The sequence below is a fragment of the Coturnix japonica genome, chromosome 12 (assembly GCF_054131305.1).
Source record: "Coturnix japonica strain WE chromosome 12, WE-NBRP24, whole genome shotgun sequence".
NCBI lineage: Eukaryota > Metazoa > Chordata > Aves > Galliformes > Phasianidae > Coturnix > Coturnix japonica.
In genome coordinates this window covers 15636344-15650246 of record NC_140674.1, presented here as the reverse complement: position 1 = coordinate 15650246, position 13903 = coordinate 15636344, and the positions used below count along the sequence as shown (strand labels likewise).

General features: G+C 41.9%; 2 protein-coding genes across 2 annotated transcripts in view; one reads left to right on the top strand and one right to left on the bottom strand.

Annotated features, from left to right (window-relative positions):
* SENP5 (SUMO specific peptidase 5) overlaps window positions 1-13903 on the top strand; it is a 129669-nt gene that overhangs the window by 47124 nt on the left and 68642 nt on the right. The window lies entirely within an intron of this gene.
* Window positions 3580-9884, bottom strand: AHSG (alpha 2-HS glycoprotein). Its single transcript, XM_015871934.3, has 7 exons — window positions 9616-9884; window positions 8121-8231; window positions 6856-6940; window positions 5923-6086; window positions 5513-5626; window positions 4680-4760; window positions 3580-4196 (listed from the first exon to the last, which is right to left on the bottom strand). Exons 1-7 carry the CDS (start codon window positions 9817-9819, stop codon window positions 3921-3923), a joined length of 1035 nt encoding a protein of 344 aa, XP_015727420.1. The 5' UTR covers window positions 9820-9884; the 3' UTR covers window positions 3580-3920.

The following is a 13903-nucleotide window of genomic DNA, read 5'->3' as shown; positions in this document are numbered from 1 at the left end:
TGCCTGAGCCAGATAATTTAAGACCTCACTTTTATGCCTTGTTCAGTGTTACTGTCTTTCTTACTGTATGGTGAAAATTGGCTCAAGGAGTCCTAGATACTCAGTATTCAGCTCCCTGGCTTCTTTCCTCTGACCACTGCTACAGCCTGCTCCAGTTTAAACCAAAGGAAGCCACTGGAGTATCATAAGCCTGTGGCAAGAGGCCTGAGGAGCAAAGAAAATTGGTCAGCAGTGTCACCAGTTTAATTATTTTAGTGCTACTCAGTGCTCTGCTTTCATTCCTTTTCAGTAACATTAAATAACACAGTCCTGATGTGACTGAGGGCTGTGACTCGGGGGGAACCCATTCATTGACTTGGTGACTGCCCCCTTATATCGCACAGCACGTGCTCAGCTGTGCAGGTTTATTATTTCCTTCGACTTATCCCCTCGCTGAATTTGGAGGTTAATTTACCAGCTAAGAGGCTGCACTGTGGTCGCTATTGATTCTCAAGTGATTTGCTGAGTACAGATGAAAAAGGGTCATGGAAAATTCAGCCTGGAGAGAATTCAGTTTGAAATGACAGTGGTGTGCCTTGTGGCCAACCTGCCAGGAGCTCCATGGTTGAGAGGGCTGTGAGCAGCTGTACACAGCTCACCTGTTGTCCTGGAGAGGTGACAACTACCATTATCTGGGGAGTACCCCAGTAGAAGTTAATAGCATTCCAGTGAGAGGCAATCCTGCGTTATTTCACCTTGAAAGAGCATCAGAAGCAGGGTAACCATTTCCTCAGTCCTTGTTTTCAGTCATGGGAGGCTGTGTGATCACAGATATCTGTTGGGAGATGCCATGTACCTTTAGATCTGCATCTATAATAAGTGAGGAAGTAAGAGTGCTAGGGATGCACAGCACTGTCTCTATTTAACACTGTATAGATTATTGGTGGTATAAAGAATCTCAGGTCATTAGTCCAGTGACATTCCAAATATTTTCCGTAGCAAGACAGCAGGGTCTATCACAGGGAATGCCCACAGGAAGGTGAGTGGGATTATACATATATCCAGGAAGACCTGCAAGAGCACTGGGGCTGGAACTCTTCTAAGAAGACTTTGGTTGGTGGCAGAGATGGAAAACTCAGATAGCAGAACCAAAGGGGCACATGGCCACTAGACTGAGCCACCTCAAATGTCACCATTTGCTTTTCAGACTCAGGGTGCAGGCTAATGTACAGACTGTATCCTGGGGGAAAGGGATACAAGGGACGAGTGTTGAGAAACACTGCTGTAGCCATAGTACAGGAACAGCAGAAGCAGCAATGCAGACGCACTCACATTGTTCCTTGTGCCTGGGAATGCTTCCCCTGCGGCTAAAGCATAATAACTCATTTTCTTTATCCTTACAGTGCATGGCATTTCTATGGAGATGGGTGCCAGTTAGTACTGGCTGTGTTGGTGCCTCTTATAATGAGGAATTGTTATATCCCTGACTCTGTTCTTTGTACTCTTCTTCCCACTGGAAAGGAAAAAATTTCTCTGTTCAAGTAGCTGACCTCAAAACATGGACACAGCTGGGAAATCTGTGCATGTCCAGGCAAAGCAGCACATGAAATACATATGCACGAGAAAAACAGAGTTTGAAAATGCTGAAAAGCATTGTCAGTCAGTGAAGCAGACCTGACAAAACTATTCAGCCTGCATTTCAGAAAGGCAAGCATTTGTATTTTATATATTGCCATTTAATAGTGCTCATTGCCCGGAGAATCTATTAGTAAATGCTGAAGCTGTTACTAAGATCCGAGGCATGAATGCAGGCTATACTGAAGGGAAACAAAGTCACTGCTTCAAAACTGTTGTGGAAAATGTGTCCTTAGGAGGATGAGTGTTAAGGGGAGAAATGATGTGAAGTTATGGGCTGGAACCACAGCAGAGTGCAGAGTGATTCTGCTGTTCTTTTTTATTAATTTTAGGGAAGAAATGGGTAGTTGAACCAGGGGTAAGAGAACGTCCATGGAGTGTGGAGGCTGTGGATACTCTGCTACTTACCCTTGCTCTGTGTGGTTGTAAAATGCAAAAGAAAATGAAGCATTTCTTGAGTGCTCCTGTTGGCAGCGATCCCTTTTATAAACTTGCTGTTTCTGCCAATGAAGAATTTTCTGAGTCTGGAAAACACTGTCTTATATAACTTAGTGCTGACTCCATTATATACAAGACAATTTGTTTGGTTTGCTTAAGGCAATTCCTAGTTTCAAAAATCCAAAAGCTATGAAATCTATTTGTTCCAGACTAGTTGGAATCCGGGTCTTGTGCATCTAAAGTCATAGTGATGAGGATCTGAAGTAAACTAATGCAGACCGAAATAGTAGCCATTTCATTAATTCTTTTCTGTATCTCATGCAGTGGAGACAGGAAGGCAAATCACCACCTCAGAAATTGCATGCAGCTCAGTACTAGCAATTTTTATATCAATGCCTGCATGCTGAACGTACGAGAGTCTTACAACACCCTGGCTGCATGAACACAGTGTGTTCCTCAAAGGTGGGAGCTGCTGCCTCAGAGAGGAAGGCTTGTTGGTAGTATGCTGCCATCATGTTATACTGTGGCACACAGAGTCTGGGCTGATTTTCCCTCTTTTTCCCTCTCCACATTCCCAGTATTAGTGCATAAATCATTACCTTTCCCCACTGACACAGTGTAGCAAAGCAACCTGTTGCACTGTCACCAGGAACAAATGTTAGTTATCTTACTTACTGAATACAGGGAGGTTGTAACTAGGAGAATAGAACAGATTATTTGAAACAGTTCAAAAATGACATGTGTACTTCAGGTTTTGCTGCCTGCATGGTAATTATCTTGTAGCAAGTGCTGTTCCTGCTTAAAGATTCATGACTGCCTTTGAGGCTGCTCCCTTGGGCCTGCAGAATTCCAGTCTAGCTGACAGTGAAGATCCTTCTGGCCTCTGTGTCTTATTACTTCTCCACCTAGAATAGATTTTGGCTGTAATAAGTGAGAAATACAGAGGAGATTTGGCTGTTAGGACAGTGGTAAATTGCCATTGCTGTCTGGGTCCTCTCACATGAGACACTCTGTAGTATATTTTTATTCCCTGAACTGTTATCCCTCATACACATGTGGCGTACAGTACCCCATGATCATATTGCACCTGTGTATCTGCTGGAAGGCAGAAAGGCGCATGTGCTTGGATGGAAGTATTGATGCTTTCTGTCTGTGCAGTAGTGTATGTATCCTGATTCTTTGTTCTTTTCACAGGCACCAGTGCTCTTATTATTCCTTATGTCACATCCAGAGTGTTTGAGGTTTTTCTGGTGGATACTGTAAGTAGGTACATGCTAGGAAACACTACAGGTAGAATGGGAAAAAAGGTTTTTTCCTGCCGTTTCTTTAGTGCTATTGGTGTGTGATCAAAAGAAAGGACTGACCTGATTTTCTGCAGTGCTCAGCACCCACACATCCCAGGGAAGCTGATGAGAAATGCAGAAGCTTACTGTTTTTGAAATCAAGCCCAGAATATGACTCATAATGCCATGAAGGAGATACTTGACAACTAAATGAAAAAATATACAGACAGGAGGTACCAAAGCATTTCTGTTGAACATTTTATTGTGAAGTAGTCTTTTAGATGGTGTTTCTACCACAAGTGTTGTATAGCTTGTACAGCAGCTTCATTGGAACAATTTTTGCTGTGTTTTAACGAGCATTCCTGTTCGTAGAGAAAACGACTGCTGTATATTGAAATCTCCTATATTTTGAAGCAGAACTTTGCAAGATCCTGGCCACAGCTGTGTTCTCTGCAGGGTGAAAGTCAGTTGGACTAAGAGTCAGGTGTTCTCAGCTGTCTGCACCTGATGTTGTTCTGTGTGTGTTGATGCTGCTGCTGCATGCTGATCCTTCAGTTAGCCGTCTTGCCATGTCTGTGACACAGCCTAGATCTTGAAATGGCGAAACTTACCAGGGCATGGTGGAGGAGGAGCCACAAAGCCAACTGGATGAGGTACTTTATCATGTTGAGCAACCACTGCAGCTGCTCTCTTTGCTACAGATTTTGCTGATACCAGGGAAGGAAATTCTGAAGAGCTGGATTCGGATGCAACAGGGTTATTGTGGGAAATGTTGAGGTTATGGTTAATGAAGCCTTGTCCAGCACTGGGTACCAGTCCTGCTGATGTATCTTGACCTGAGTGAGGGTAGATAACTCCAGGCTGGAAAATAAAAATGGTTTGTGTGTGTGTATTCGCTTACTTGGGATTTATGGTATGCATGTCATGGATGTCTTAGTATGGCCCCTGCTTCTAACGAGAATTTGGTCAGGTTTTGCTACTTGTAGCAAAAGCTTCCAGTTGGTGAGGCCTACCATAGTAGCTCTTTTATATTTTACATCTAGGTGCCTTTCCCCTAGTTGAGCAAAATTTAGTTCCATTTGTCCTACTAGACATATGAAACTCCCATATGGTGAGGGAGTTTCATCTATGTCAAGCATAGACGACAGAGGTGATAATTCTGGGCACAGAAATCCATAGGATAGCCTTATCTTACTGGGTTTCTTTAGGATACAAAGTTAAATACCTAGGTTATCACAGATAGGTGGTGCAGTCTGCAGTGAAAAAGGTAAACTCAGGGCAATTGCTTCAAACAGTGCTAGTAGGTTATTCTGGGAAGGAAGGAAATGCCCCGAGAGCTGGTACCTGATGTCCGTACAGCTGGCATTCTGCTGTTAAGTCCTGTGAGGGTTCTGTTACCGTTGTTGCTGTGCAGAAACCAAAAATCTGGCAAAGCAGAATATAGGGAAGAAAAAATTGTGAGAAAATAGGGAAGATCTGCATTGCATTTTTTTTATTTTTTTTTAAAATTTCAGTATGTTTAGAAATAGCTTCATGTCATGATTTATGTGAGCAATAAAGTGCTTGTTTTTAGTCTGGTGGACTCAAAAGCCAAGCTGTTTAAATGCGTAACCAGCAAGTAAAGGAAATTCCTGTATTATTCAGGAGTGAGATTTGTTTGTCTGGATATGAGGAAGGGAAGGAATATATAGGGACCCATATAAAAGGTTCCCCACTCATTAAACCTGCCTAGGACACTTTTGGTTTTGTTTCATCAGGAAAGAACTTGGGTATGATGAAGTACAGAGTACAGTTCTTAAGAACCTATGCATGAAATTAGAGCACTCTGGTTTTGTGTTTGTGTACTGCCCGTTCCAATGGAGCTTGATTTTTCTCAGGTGCACATATTAAGGAAAGTAAATGATAGTATAAATGCTGTTTATTAAAAATATTTTGTGTTAAGGATGCTTTTGTCCTTAATCCTTTTGAAAATATATTTAAATGCATTGAGATTCAACCCACATACATCAGAGAGAAGATAAAGGGGTACTATAGCTTTAGAAAGAATTCATTGAAAAGCGTATCATAGTGGTATCCAACTCTTGCACTTTCGTTCTCACAAAGATCTATTTCTGTACAAGTGCAAGTGCATCACAGCATGACTCTGTTCATGAGGACTGATGTGCTGGCATACTTACAGACTGATCCTCAGGAAGCAGTTGACAAGCCTCCAGATTATCTTTAGCCTGTTGTGATGTGCAGTTTGTGGCAGCCACGGCAAACTCGACATTGACCATCCGCACTGGGTGATACTGATAAAACAGGAAAGATGTTTAACTGACTTTGCTCTGTTTGGAATTGCAGAGCTGCTGAGAAAAGATAAAAGGCAAACGTTGTGGCTTCGAGCTCCGCGTCTCCCACAGAAGTCAAAGAGAACCCTGTGGCTAAGATGACACAAAACACTAGGGAAATCATGGGCAATTCAGTAGGGCAATTTAAGGCAAGCTCAATCTGACTGTAAACATGGCTCGAGCAGCTGGCACTGCTTCAGTACTACAGAGGAAACATTCTGTTTACATGGAAGGGCAGACATTGTTCTAGCAGTTACCTGTTTTACTGCTCTTCCGATCTCAAGGAGCCTGAGGTAGGTGTCGGGATTTTTGCTGTTGTAGTCATTGAGGGCATTGGAAACAGTTGTTAACACATCAGTGTCATTTAGATTTGCCAGGAGCGGACAGTCTGGGCAGACCTCACGAATATCTTCAGCTGAGTCTGCGGGAGGAACAGATTGTTTTGCTGTGATCATAAGTTGAAAGACATTACAGGCATAGTCAGTGATGCAAAACACTGTGTTTCTCTGTCTGTTCCAAATGATGCTGCAAAGAGATTTTTGCAGTGCAAGCTATAGATGGCAGTATTTCATGCAACTTGTGCTATTTGAGTCCTGAAGTCTTCATGCAAGCAAAAATGCTGTGGATTTCAATAGCATATTTTGCATATTCTTGCTCAGGGTTTAATCAGTTTTCTTTCTGGCAAAATAACCATGACACCAGTGAAAAGATGTCTCAGCTCACACGGGAAATGGTGGAAAATCTAAGATGTTTTAGTTCTTTGGAACTGTGTTTGCAATAGTGTTTTTCATTTACCCACCGGTTTTAAAGACAGTACTGAAAACATCACATACAGAGCAAAGAGATCTCATGCAGGGAATGCAGAACAGAGACTCTGCTTTCCCGTGGCAGTACTGAAAATGCTGGGCACAGTAAATAAGCTGCATCTTGCACGGGGGTTCTGAAGAGCTTCTTGCTGGGGGGCTCCGACCAACAAGGAATCAAGTTCTCAAGGGAAAGCCTCAGTGCCAGCCATCTCTAGATCAAATCTGGGAAGTGCTCCTGAGGCAGCCCTATCACATCTTAGCTGTTATAGTAAGGAACTGTATAGTACTTCCCAGTGTTTTAGAATTAGAAGTGGTAGGGAACTGTAAGCACTGCTAGATTAATGCTCCACCTTTAGATTCAAACGCAAAGAAGAACATCTTTACCTGCATTTGAGTGGCATTTACTAGCAAGTACTGAAAACTGTCCATTCAGTTTCTGCAGTTTAACATCACAGTCACCCTCAACTGCCTAGAGAGAGACAGAAATCAAAGGGTTATCTTGTTCAGACAAATAGGAATTCCTGAAAAGAACAACTATTATTAAATTCAAAAGAACTGATCCAGGATTGAGCATTGCTGAAAAATCAGCCTGATTGCAAAGGCCTTGGTAGGTTTGTCCTCGTGTCTTTAAAGGACTGTCCTAGGTGGCAAAACTTTGGTCCAAATCTGGATCACAAAAGTATCAGAACTGCCGTGCTATCTAGAGCATAGATATTTACTTCAGGTTCCTCTCATAAAGAGCAAAGAATGTGAATACTTATAGATTAAGACCTTCTGCAGAGCTGTTTGATAACATTCTCCCTACAATCCCAGCTGGTCAGTGGCCATGGTAACAGCAGAGTGCTGCCTTGTGTGAGCTGGTTTGCAGGCAACAGCCAACAGGGAAGGAAATGTCAGAGGCAAAGGTGGGAAGGGGGAACAGTTAGAATCACCTCCCCCAGTATGGAAAATGGGATCCGAGCCCTGATGAATACAGGGGTGGATTTAGTCATGAGCACTGTGAATTGGGCCCCATTCTAGAAACAGCAGGCTTAAATTGTCAATTGCTTGCTCTGCTTTTTGCTTAGGAAGCAAAGCTGCCTGTACTCAGACAACACTTCCAATGCTTTGGTTAGGGAAAGCTTTTCACAGTTGGATCACGCTTGCATAAAAGCAAAATATTTGAGGCCAGTAAATTCCAGTGGAGCATTACTTTGAGGGCAGAGCCCTGTCCAAAGGGAATATCTCTCCTGCAGTCACTGGTGGCTAGACTTGACGTAATTTCACTGCTTCACACACCACATGCAGCCAAGGGAACGTTGTGTTTGTCCAGGTTCACAGCCTCCCATCTGCCATATGCAACAGCACAGTGTTATCTGGGCTGAGCATGGAGACCTGCACCTGGAGCACCTGAGCAAGGTCCATGGCATTCATGACATGTATGTGGAACGTTATGCTGAGAGGGATCTGTCCTCCTTGTGTAACAAGATGTGAAATCCTTCCTGACACAAAGGCAACTAAATCAGCAAGGCAGTGACTGGTGCTTATGGGCTGTTACAGTGATGTAAGCTTTGCAGGCAGAGAATTCTAACTGGTCATAAAGTGGCCTCTAACATCAACATACTGAACTTGCATTTTTATACCAAGCAAGTCGTGTTTCAGATACTCACATGTTCTTCAAATGTCCTTACTGAGCAATTTGCAAGAGGTGTAGGATTAAGAATGTGACATTTGGTCTCTAATAAGTCAAGTTCAAGGAACATAATCTCATTATTTGGCCCCTGGAAGAGAAAACAAGAACCAACAAACAGAAACAGTAGTACTTCACAAAACAGCACCAGATTTTGTTCCTGGGGGCTTCCCTGTGGTCTCTTTTTTTGTTGGATAGCTGCAGGTGTGTGCTGCAGTAACCAGAGCAGCCCTTACATATAACTTTGTGAGAAACAAGAGCTGTTTTTTTAGCTGGAGTAAGTCAAGGCAGTCCCACTGACATCACACTGAGATTTTTACCAGCTAAGGAGTTGGCCATTGATTTCTGGAAGATCCAGCTTTTGTGTCACGGGTCAGGTCTCTTAAGTTAAATTAATTTTATTTTGCTGGGTAGCTTAAAATGATCAACAGCTGGTTTTGTTGATGAAAAAACTCCTTGTTTTTGTAGCAAGATACCAAATAAACTCTGCTTGCTCATTGACTCACCCCATTTACTCCATTGCAATTACACTGAATTGCACCAGCTAAGTTCCAGTATTCAAGTTATTTATGGACTGTGGGATGTTTTGTGGCTGTCCCTGAGCCTTTTCAGTTCTAGCATAAAACAGATAAATGGAGGGGCAGAAATGAAGGTCCCTAGTTCTGAATCTGACTCTGAGGTTTGGGTCACGAATGATTCTTTTTAAAGCAATTAAATCATTTTAGTGTAAAAATATTAAATAAGAGAAAAGCAGAGTCACCAGTGTTTTTGTGCAACAGCAGGGACACTTCTAATCTTATCAATGACTGCTTTATTCTCTTGTAAATGATACTGGTATCCTCTCTCTCATGTCAAGTAGTAAACAGCCCTGGAGTTTCATTTCAGTGTTGTGAGAAAATCAAAGGTTCTGAATGTGTGCATATGCTGCATTCATGTCTATTTCTACGGCCTTTCTAGAGGACTACAATGATGTGAATAGATCTCAGTGGAAATGAGACTATAAGCCACAGTTACTTCCATTCAGCTTCCTTGTCAGCTCAATGGGATGTTAGGTAAAATTCATAGCTACTACAAAATCACTAACAGCATGGAGTTATGATAGGTATGCATTCAGCCAATAAATAGTTACCCACATCATGAGAATTATCCTTGCGGTTTTCCTCCAGATTAGCTACTAGGCTCATGAATCAGCACTTTGAATGATCTCCCCTAGCAGGCATGCTGCATTTGTAGACTAAGCCCTTTCTAGCTTTGTACAAAAATAACATTTCTCTCTTCCTCTCAGTTCTGCTCTTTGAGAGATACATTCCAGTGACCTGGATTCTCATCTACTACGTGGTGGCATTGCACCATCTCAATCAATAGAGCCATGCTGATTTACCCCAGGTGAGGATACAGCCCTTAGCAGGACTTGTTGGTCGTAGCCAAGCCTTGCCAGCTTAATGCAGTGCTCTGCCTGCAAGCTCCTCACTTACCTGATGCAGCACACGGACTTGCTCAATTCTGTTTAAGGCAAACTTGTATCCGTGATGACTGTGGCCATTAATGTAATTCACAGCAAATTCAGCTGCTGCTTCAGATTCTGGGTCATCGCAGCCCAAGGGAGGCGGGGGAGCTGCAGGTACAGCTCTGTGAACTGGGAGCTGCACAAGCAGTATGAAAGCTACTAGTGCCTTCATGGCACCCAGAGAAAATCTACTCCTTTCCAAGGTGAGGATCTAGGAATACTGTTCAGGTGGTAGCTAGGCAGCTGGAACCAGGGTCTCATTTATATAGTACATACCGCAGACTTTGCATGAGCGCATGTCTGATATTTGTCCCAGTTCCAAGAAGGCATTGCAAACAACAAAAGTGAAAAGTAAATGTTAGGACATCAAGCTGACTGATTAATATTGGCCAAAGTAAATTTTATCAGGTAGGACATTGCAAAGTCTGCTAAAAAGAAGAAAACATCAGCAAAAATTTAAGGTAATTTTTAGCAACTCCTCTGCCAACTAGTTACAGTACAGGCTACAGAAAGATGATCCCTACTGTTAAACGTGTGGGGATGCTACTGCTCACAAAGCTCACATGTAAACAGGACACATTCTGTCTGGGCCCTAATCTCAGCAGACACCAGTGCAAACTGGGAGATCAGAACTGTGATAAATCAGAAACTGGAATTTGAACAAGTTCTAAGGACCACATCCAACAGTGAATTTAATTATATAGCAAATTTTATTACTGAATTCATTGGAATAGCAAATGAGACAGAGTTTCTAAATCTTTTGATCAGCTCTTTGTTCCTCTGATCAGTCCGGATACTTCCAGCAATTTCTGTTCAGTGATCCTGATTTTATTCTGCAAAGCAGGTGTCTTGTAGACATCTTTCTGGAATACGCTGTTAATATTGGAGGGTTTGATATAAGATCAAAAAGGGCACAAATTCATTTTAAGAAGAAAACCTAGGAGAGGAGGTCAAAACCATCCCTATCCACTTAGGCACCTATTATTATGGTTTTGTGTTGCTCAGCTGACCAAAACAAAACGAAGTGTGTTTTCCATCTAAGGTTATTTGAGTTCCATGAACTGGGTGCTGAGGTGCCTAAATTGCCAAGCCGTGGTGTGCTGGGTGAGCTCTGAGTGTACCCAGTGCACCCACTCCAGAACTGTTAAACAGTCTCCTAGCAAGTAGGAAATGAGATCCAAATCTCCCACATCCCATTCTGTGCCTGGACTTGAAGAATGCTGATTATCTCTATGTTGGAGCAGCCGTCTCTGCTGACTTTCAAATATGGCAGTAAAAATGCAAGAATTATTTGTCAAAAGAGGAACTGAAAGAGGGAAGTGTGGGGCTGCTGTTCAGAGGTATTTTGATGCAGTTAGAGAGCATCTAAGGAGGGCTTATATTTAGTGTCACAGTGTTTGTGTTTGTGAAACAATGACTGGATAACAACTATGTTCTGTGGAGCAGAATGTAACTTCTAGGATGCGTTCAGCATTTCAGGTCTTTAATTTAAGCAGAGTGTTTTTCTGTAGCTAGATTCCAGCCAGAAAGGCTCAATCAGGAGAACATTTGTCCCCCTCTGGCTCTGAAATGTGTGAACCTCTTTTGTCATTTTCAAGGGGTTCCGGAATTCGCTGCAGATTCACAATGAATAGCAGAACTTCAACATATTTGGAAGTTTTCACTTTAGGTAAATATTTCTCAGCTTGCATGATAGTGTGAGTGGGACTGAAAGGTGGAAGGTGAGCAAAGTTGAGTTGTGCCTTTTTCTGCTAGAATCCAGAAATGTGGAAAATACCTTGAATAGAAACGGTTCTGTTCAATGAATTAAGTGATGAAGGAGATCTGAAAAAGACTTAAAAAGATGGAATGATTTCCTTCATCTCTGTGTAGGATGAGGTGAGCTTTGGATATGAGGATTTGCATATTGAAAAGATTGCTGGGGAAAGGAGAGATTCTTTCTTTCTTTTGAAGGACAAATTACTGTGAGCATGATTCATTTCTTCACCGTGTTTAATGTTGTGTTTTTGGCATTTGTTCTATTGTGTGGATGATTATTTGTGTTCCTGACTTTGGCCTAAAGCATTTAAATAACAAAGGTCTGATTTCCCCAAAACACCTTTTGAGTGTTCATTGTGGGTACTTTTTGAATCATAGTAAATCTATCTAGGAAATCATATTTTGCCCAGTGTTTTTAAGCCATGGTTCAATTTTTAACCTGTGAATCTTTTAATTCTCTTTTTCCTTTTCTCATATGAAACATTGTGGTAAACCTCCAAATTGTGCAGGCTGAAATTGGCTTTCACCCGAGTGATATACAACTACAGCTGAGAAGGACACAAACCAGCATTTATAAATTAATTGTCATTACTCAGTTTCTTAGGTTACATTTGCTCTATTTCAGAGCTGCAAATGCTGCAGGATGTATAACATTTCTGTAATCAAGCTCTAGGTATTCATAAACACATTATGTCAACCAGCTCAGTCAACTTCAGGTTCTGTTTTCAAGGGGCAGTATTAAGAACTCAAATAGCAAATGGAATTCAGTATCTAGTTTCTTCCCTTTCCCTTGTCACTTACATTCAGCATTCCATTCACTAAAGCAGGATAAAAAGGAAAACTTTGGAGTCCACTGTAGCCCTTTTCAGTTTCTCTGTAGATGTACCCATGGCCTTCCCCTCTTGGTACCTCTCTGAGCTTTCTTTGCTGCCATGCCAGAAATGCGCCCACATCAGTGTGATGCAGTGTTTGCAGCTGCATGTCTTGGTCAGCTTGTGATGGTGGAGGAAGTGGGTATGTATTTTCTGTTTGTAAATGGAGATTGAAAGCACAGTTTGGCTACAGGCAAGTACAACAGAGGGACATTTTGCTGCTTGGATGCAGACCGACACAGATCTACCAACTTATTCCTTCTGGAAGTGAGGTGGCTGACGTCAGCTCTCCTGCAGGCCTGTGTCCCATCACAGCTGGCCCTTTTTTGGCACCCTCCCTCAAGAGGCAATAATTGCAGAAATAACTTCTGTTTGATTTCAGTGCAGATTTATTCTCTCTCTTTCTTGTCTGGAACACAGTAAAAAGTTGGCCTTTAGCAGTGGCTACGAATAGTTCTCACAGCACAAGAAAGTGAGCTGAATTCTGCAGGCTCCTGGACAGAAGGTCATGTCTCGACCCCGTTGAAGTGAGCAGGTCTTCCACGTCAGTAGTGTTAGACTTTGGCCCTAGTGAAATTAGGTTGCTTGAGAGACTTGACAAGGCTTTGCTGTGATGGAAATAGAACAAGCTGGGATTACTGCCCTTGTTATATAAAATACAGTATTGATTCAATGCTCAAGAATTGAGGCTCCACTGAATCTCGGCTCTTAATAATTCATATAAACCACAGTGGAAAGGTGAGGGGTTTTTTTTCTTTTCTTTTTTTTTGTTTTTTTTTTCCTTTTTTTGGTTGGATGCTTAGAACTAGTGATGGCTGGAGGCTTGCTGCCCTGCTCAGTCTCATCTGGAAAAGAGACAAAGAGTTGCTTCAACAAAACATCGAATTGACACCTTTCTCGGCTTTAAATTCAAACAAATTAAACAAGCAAACAGATGAATATCATCTTTTTAAAGCTTCAGATCAAAGTTAAACACTTGTGGAGATTTTTGAGGCTCTTTTTTTAAATTACTAAATGTCAGTTTTTTGGTAAAGCAGACAGAACTGGTCCAGTCCTCTGCACCACATCAAAGGACACGTTCTGAGCAGTCAGGCATTGTACAATACTCCACAACTTAATCACCTCTTGCTTTACACTTGATTAAGTACATTACTTTTGGATCATAGAGTTCACAAGATATTGGAACATCAGGGCTGTCTTCTACACAGCCATCACCTGCACAGAAGTCAGCACACTAAGGCAAGAAAATGTCTGCTGGAGATTCCTTCTCACTGAACTTTACCAATTTTGATCTGTTTATCTCTATTTTCCTGCCACTGTAAATGGAGATAATAGCTATTCACCATATTACTCCTGTGTTCTGAAATCGCTTACTGACTTTAATAAAATGCTTCAGTATTGTCAAGTAGAAGGATCTATTCAAAACACGAGAGGAATTTAAAAGTCTGGCAATCCAGATGGCACTCAGTAAAAGTTTTGGGATTCTTGGACTTACTGTGGGTTATTTCAAAGCAAAATTTTTTGAAAGACAATGAAAAGTTGCCCAGAATCCTGAAATTTTTACTGGAATGGAAATTCTAATTTTTGACCAACAGTCCCAGACAAAGCCAACCAAACCTATTTCTG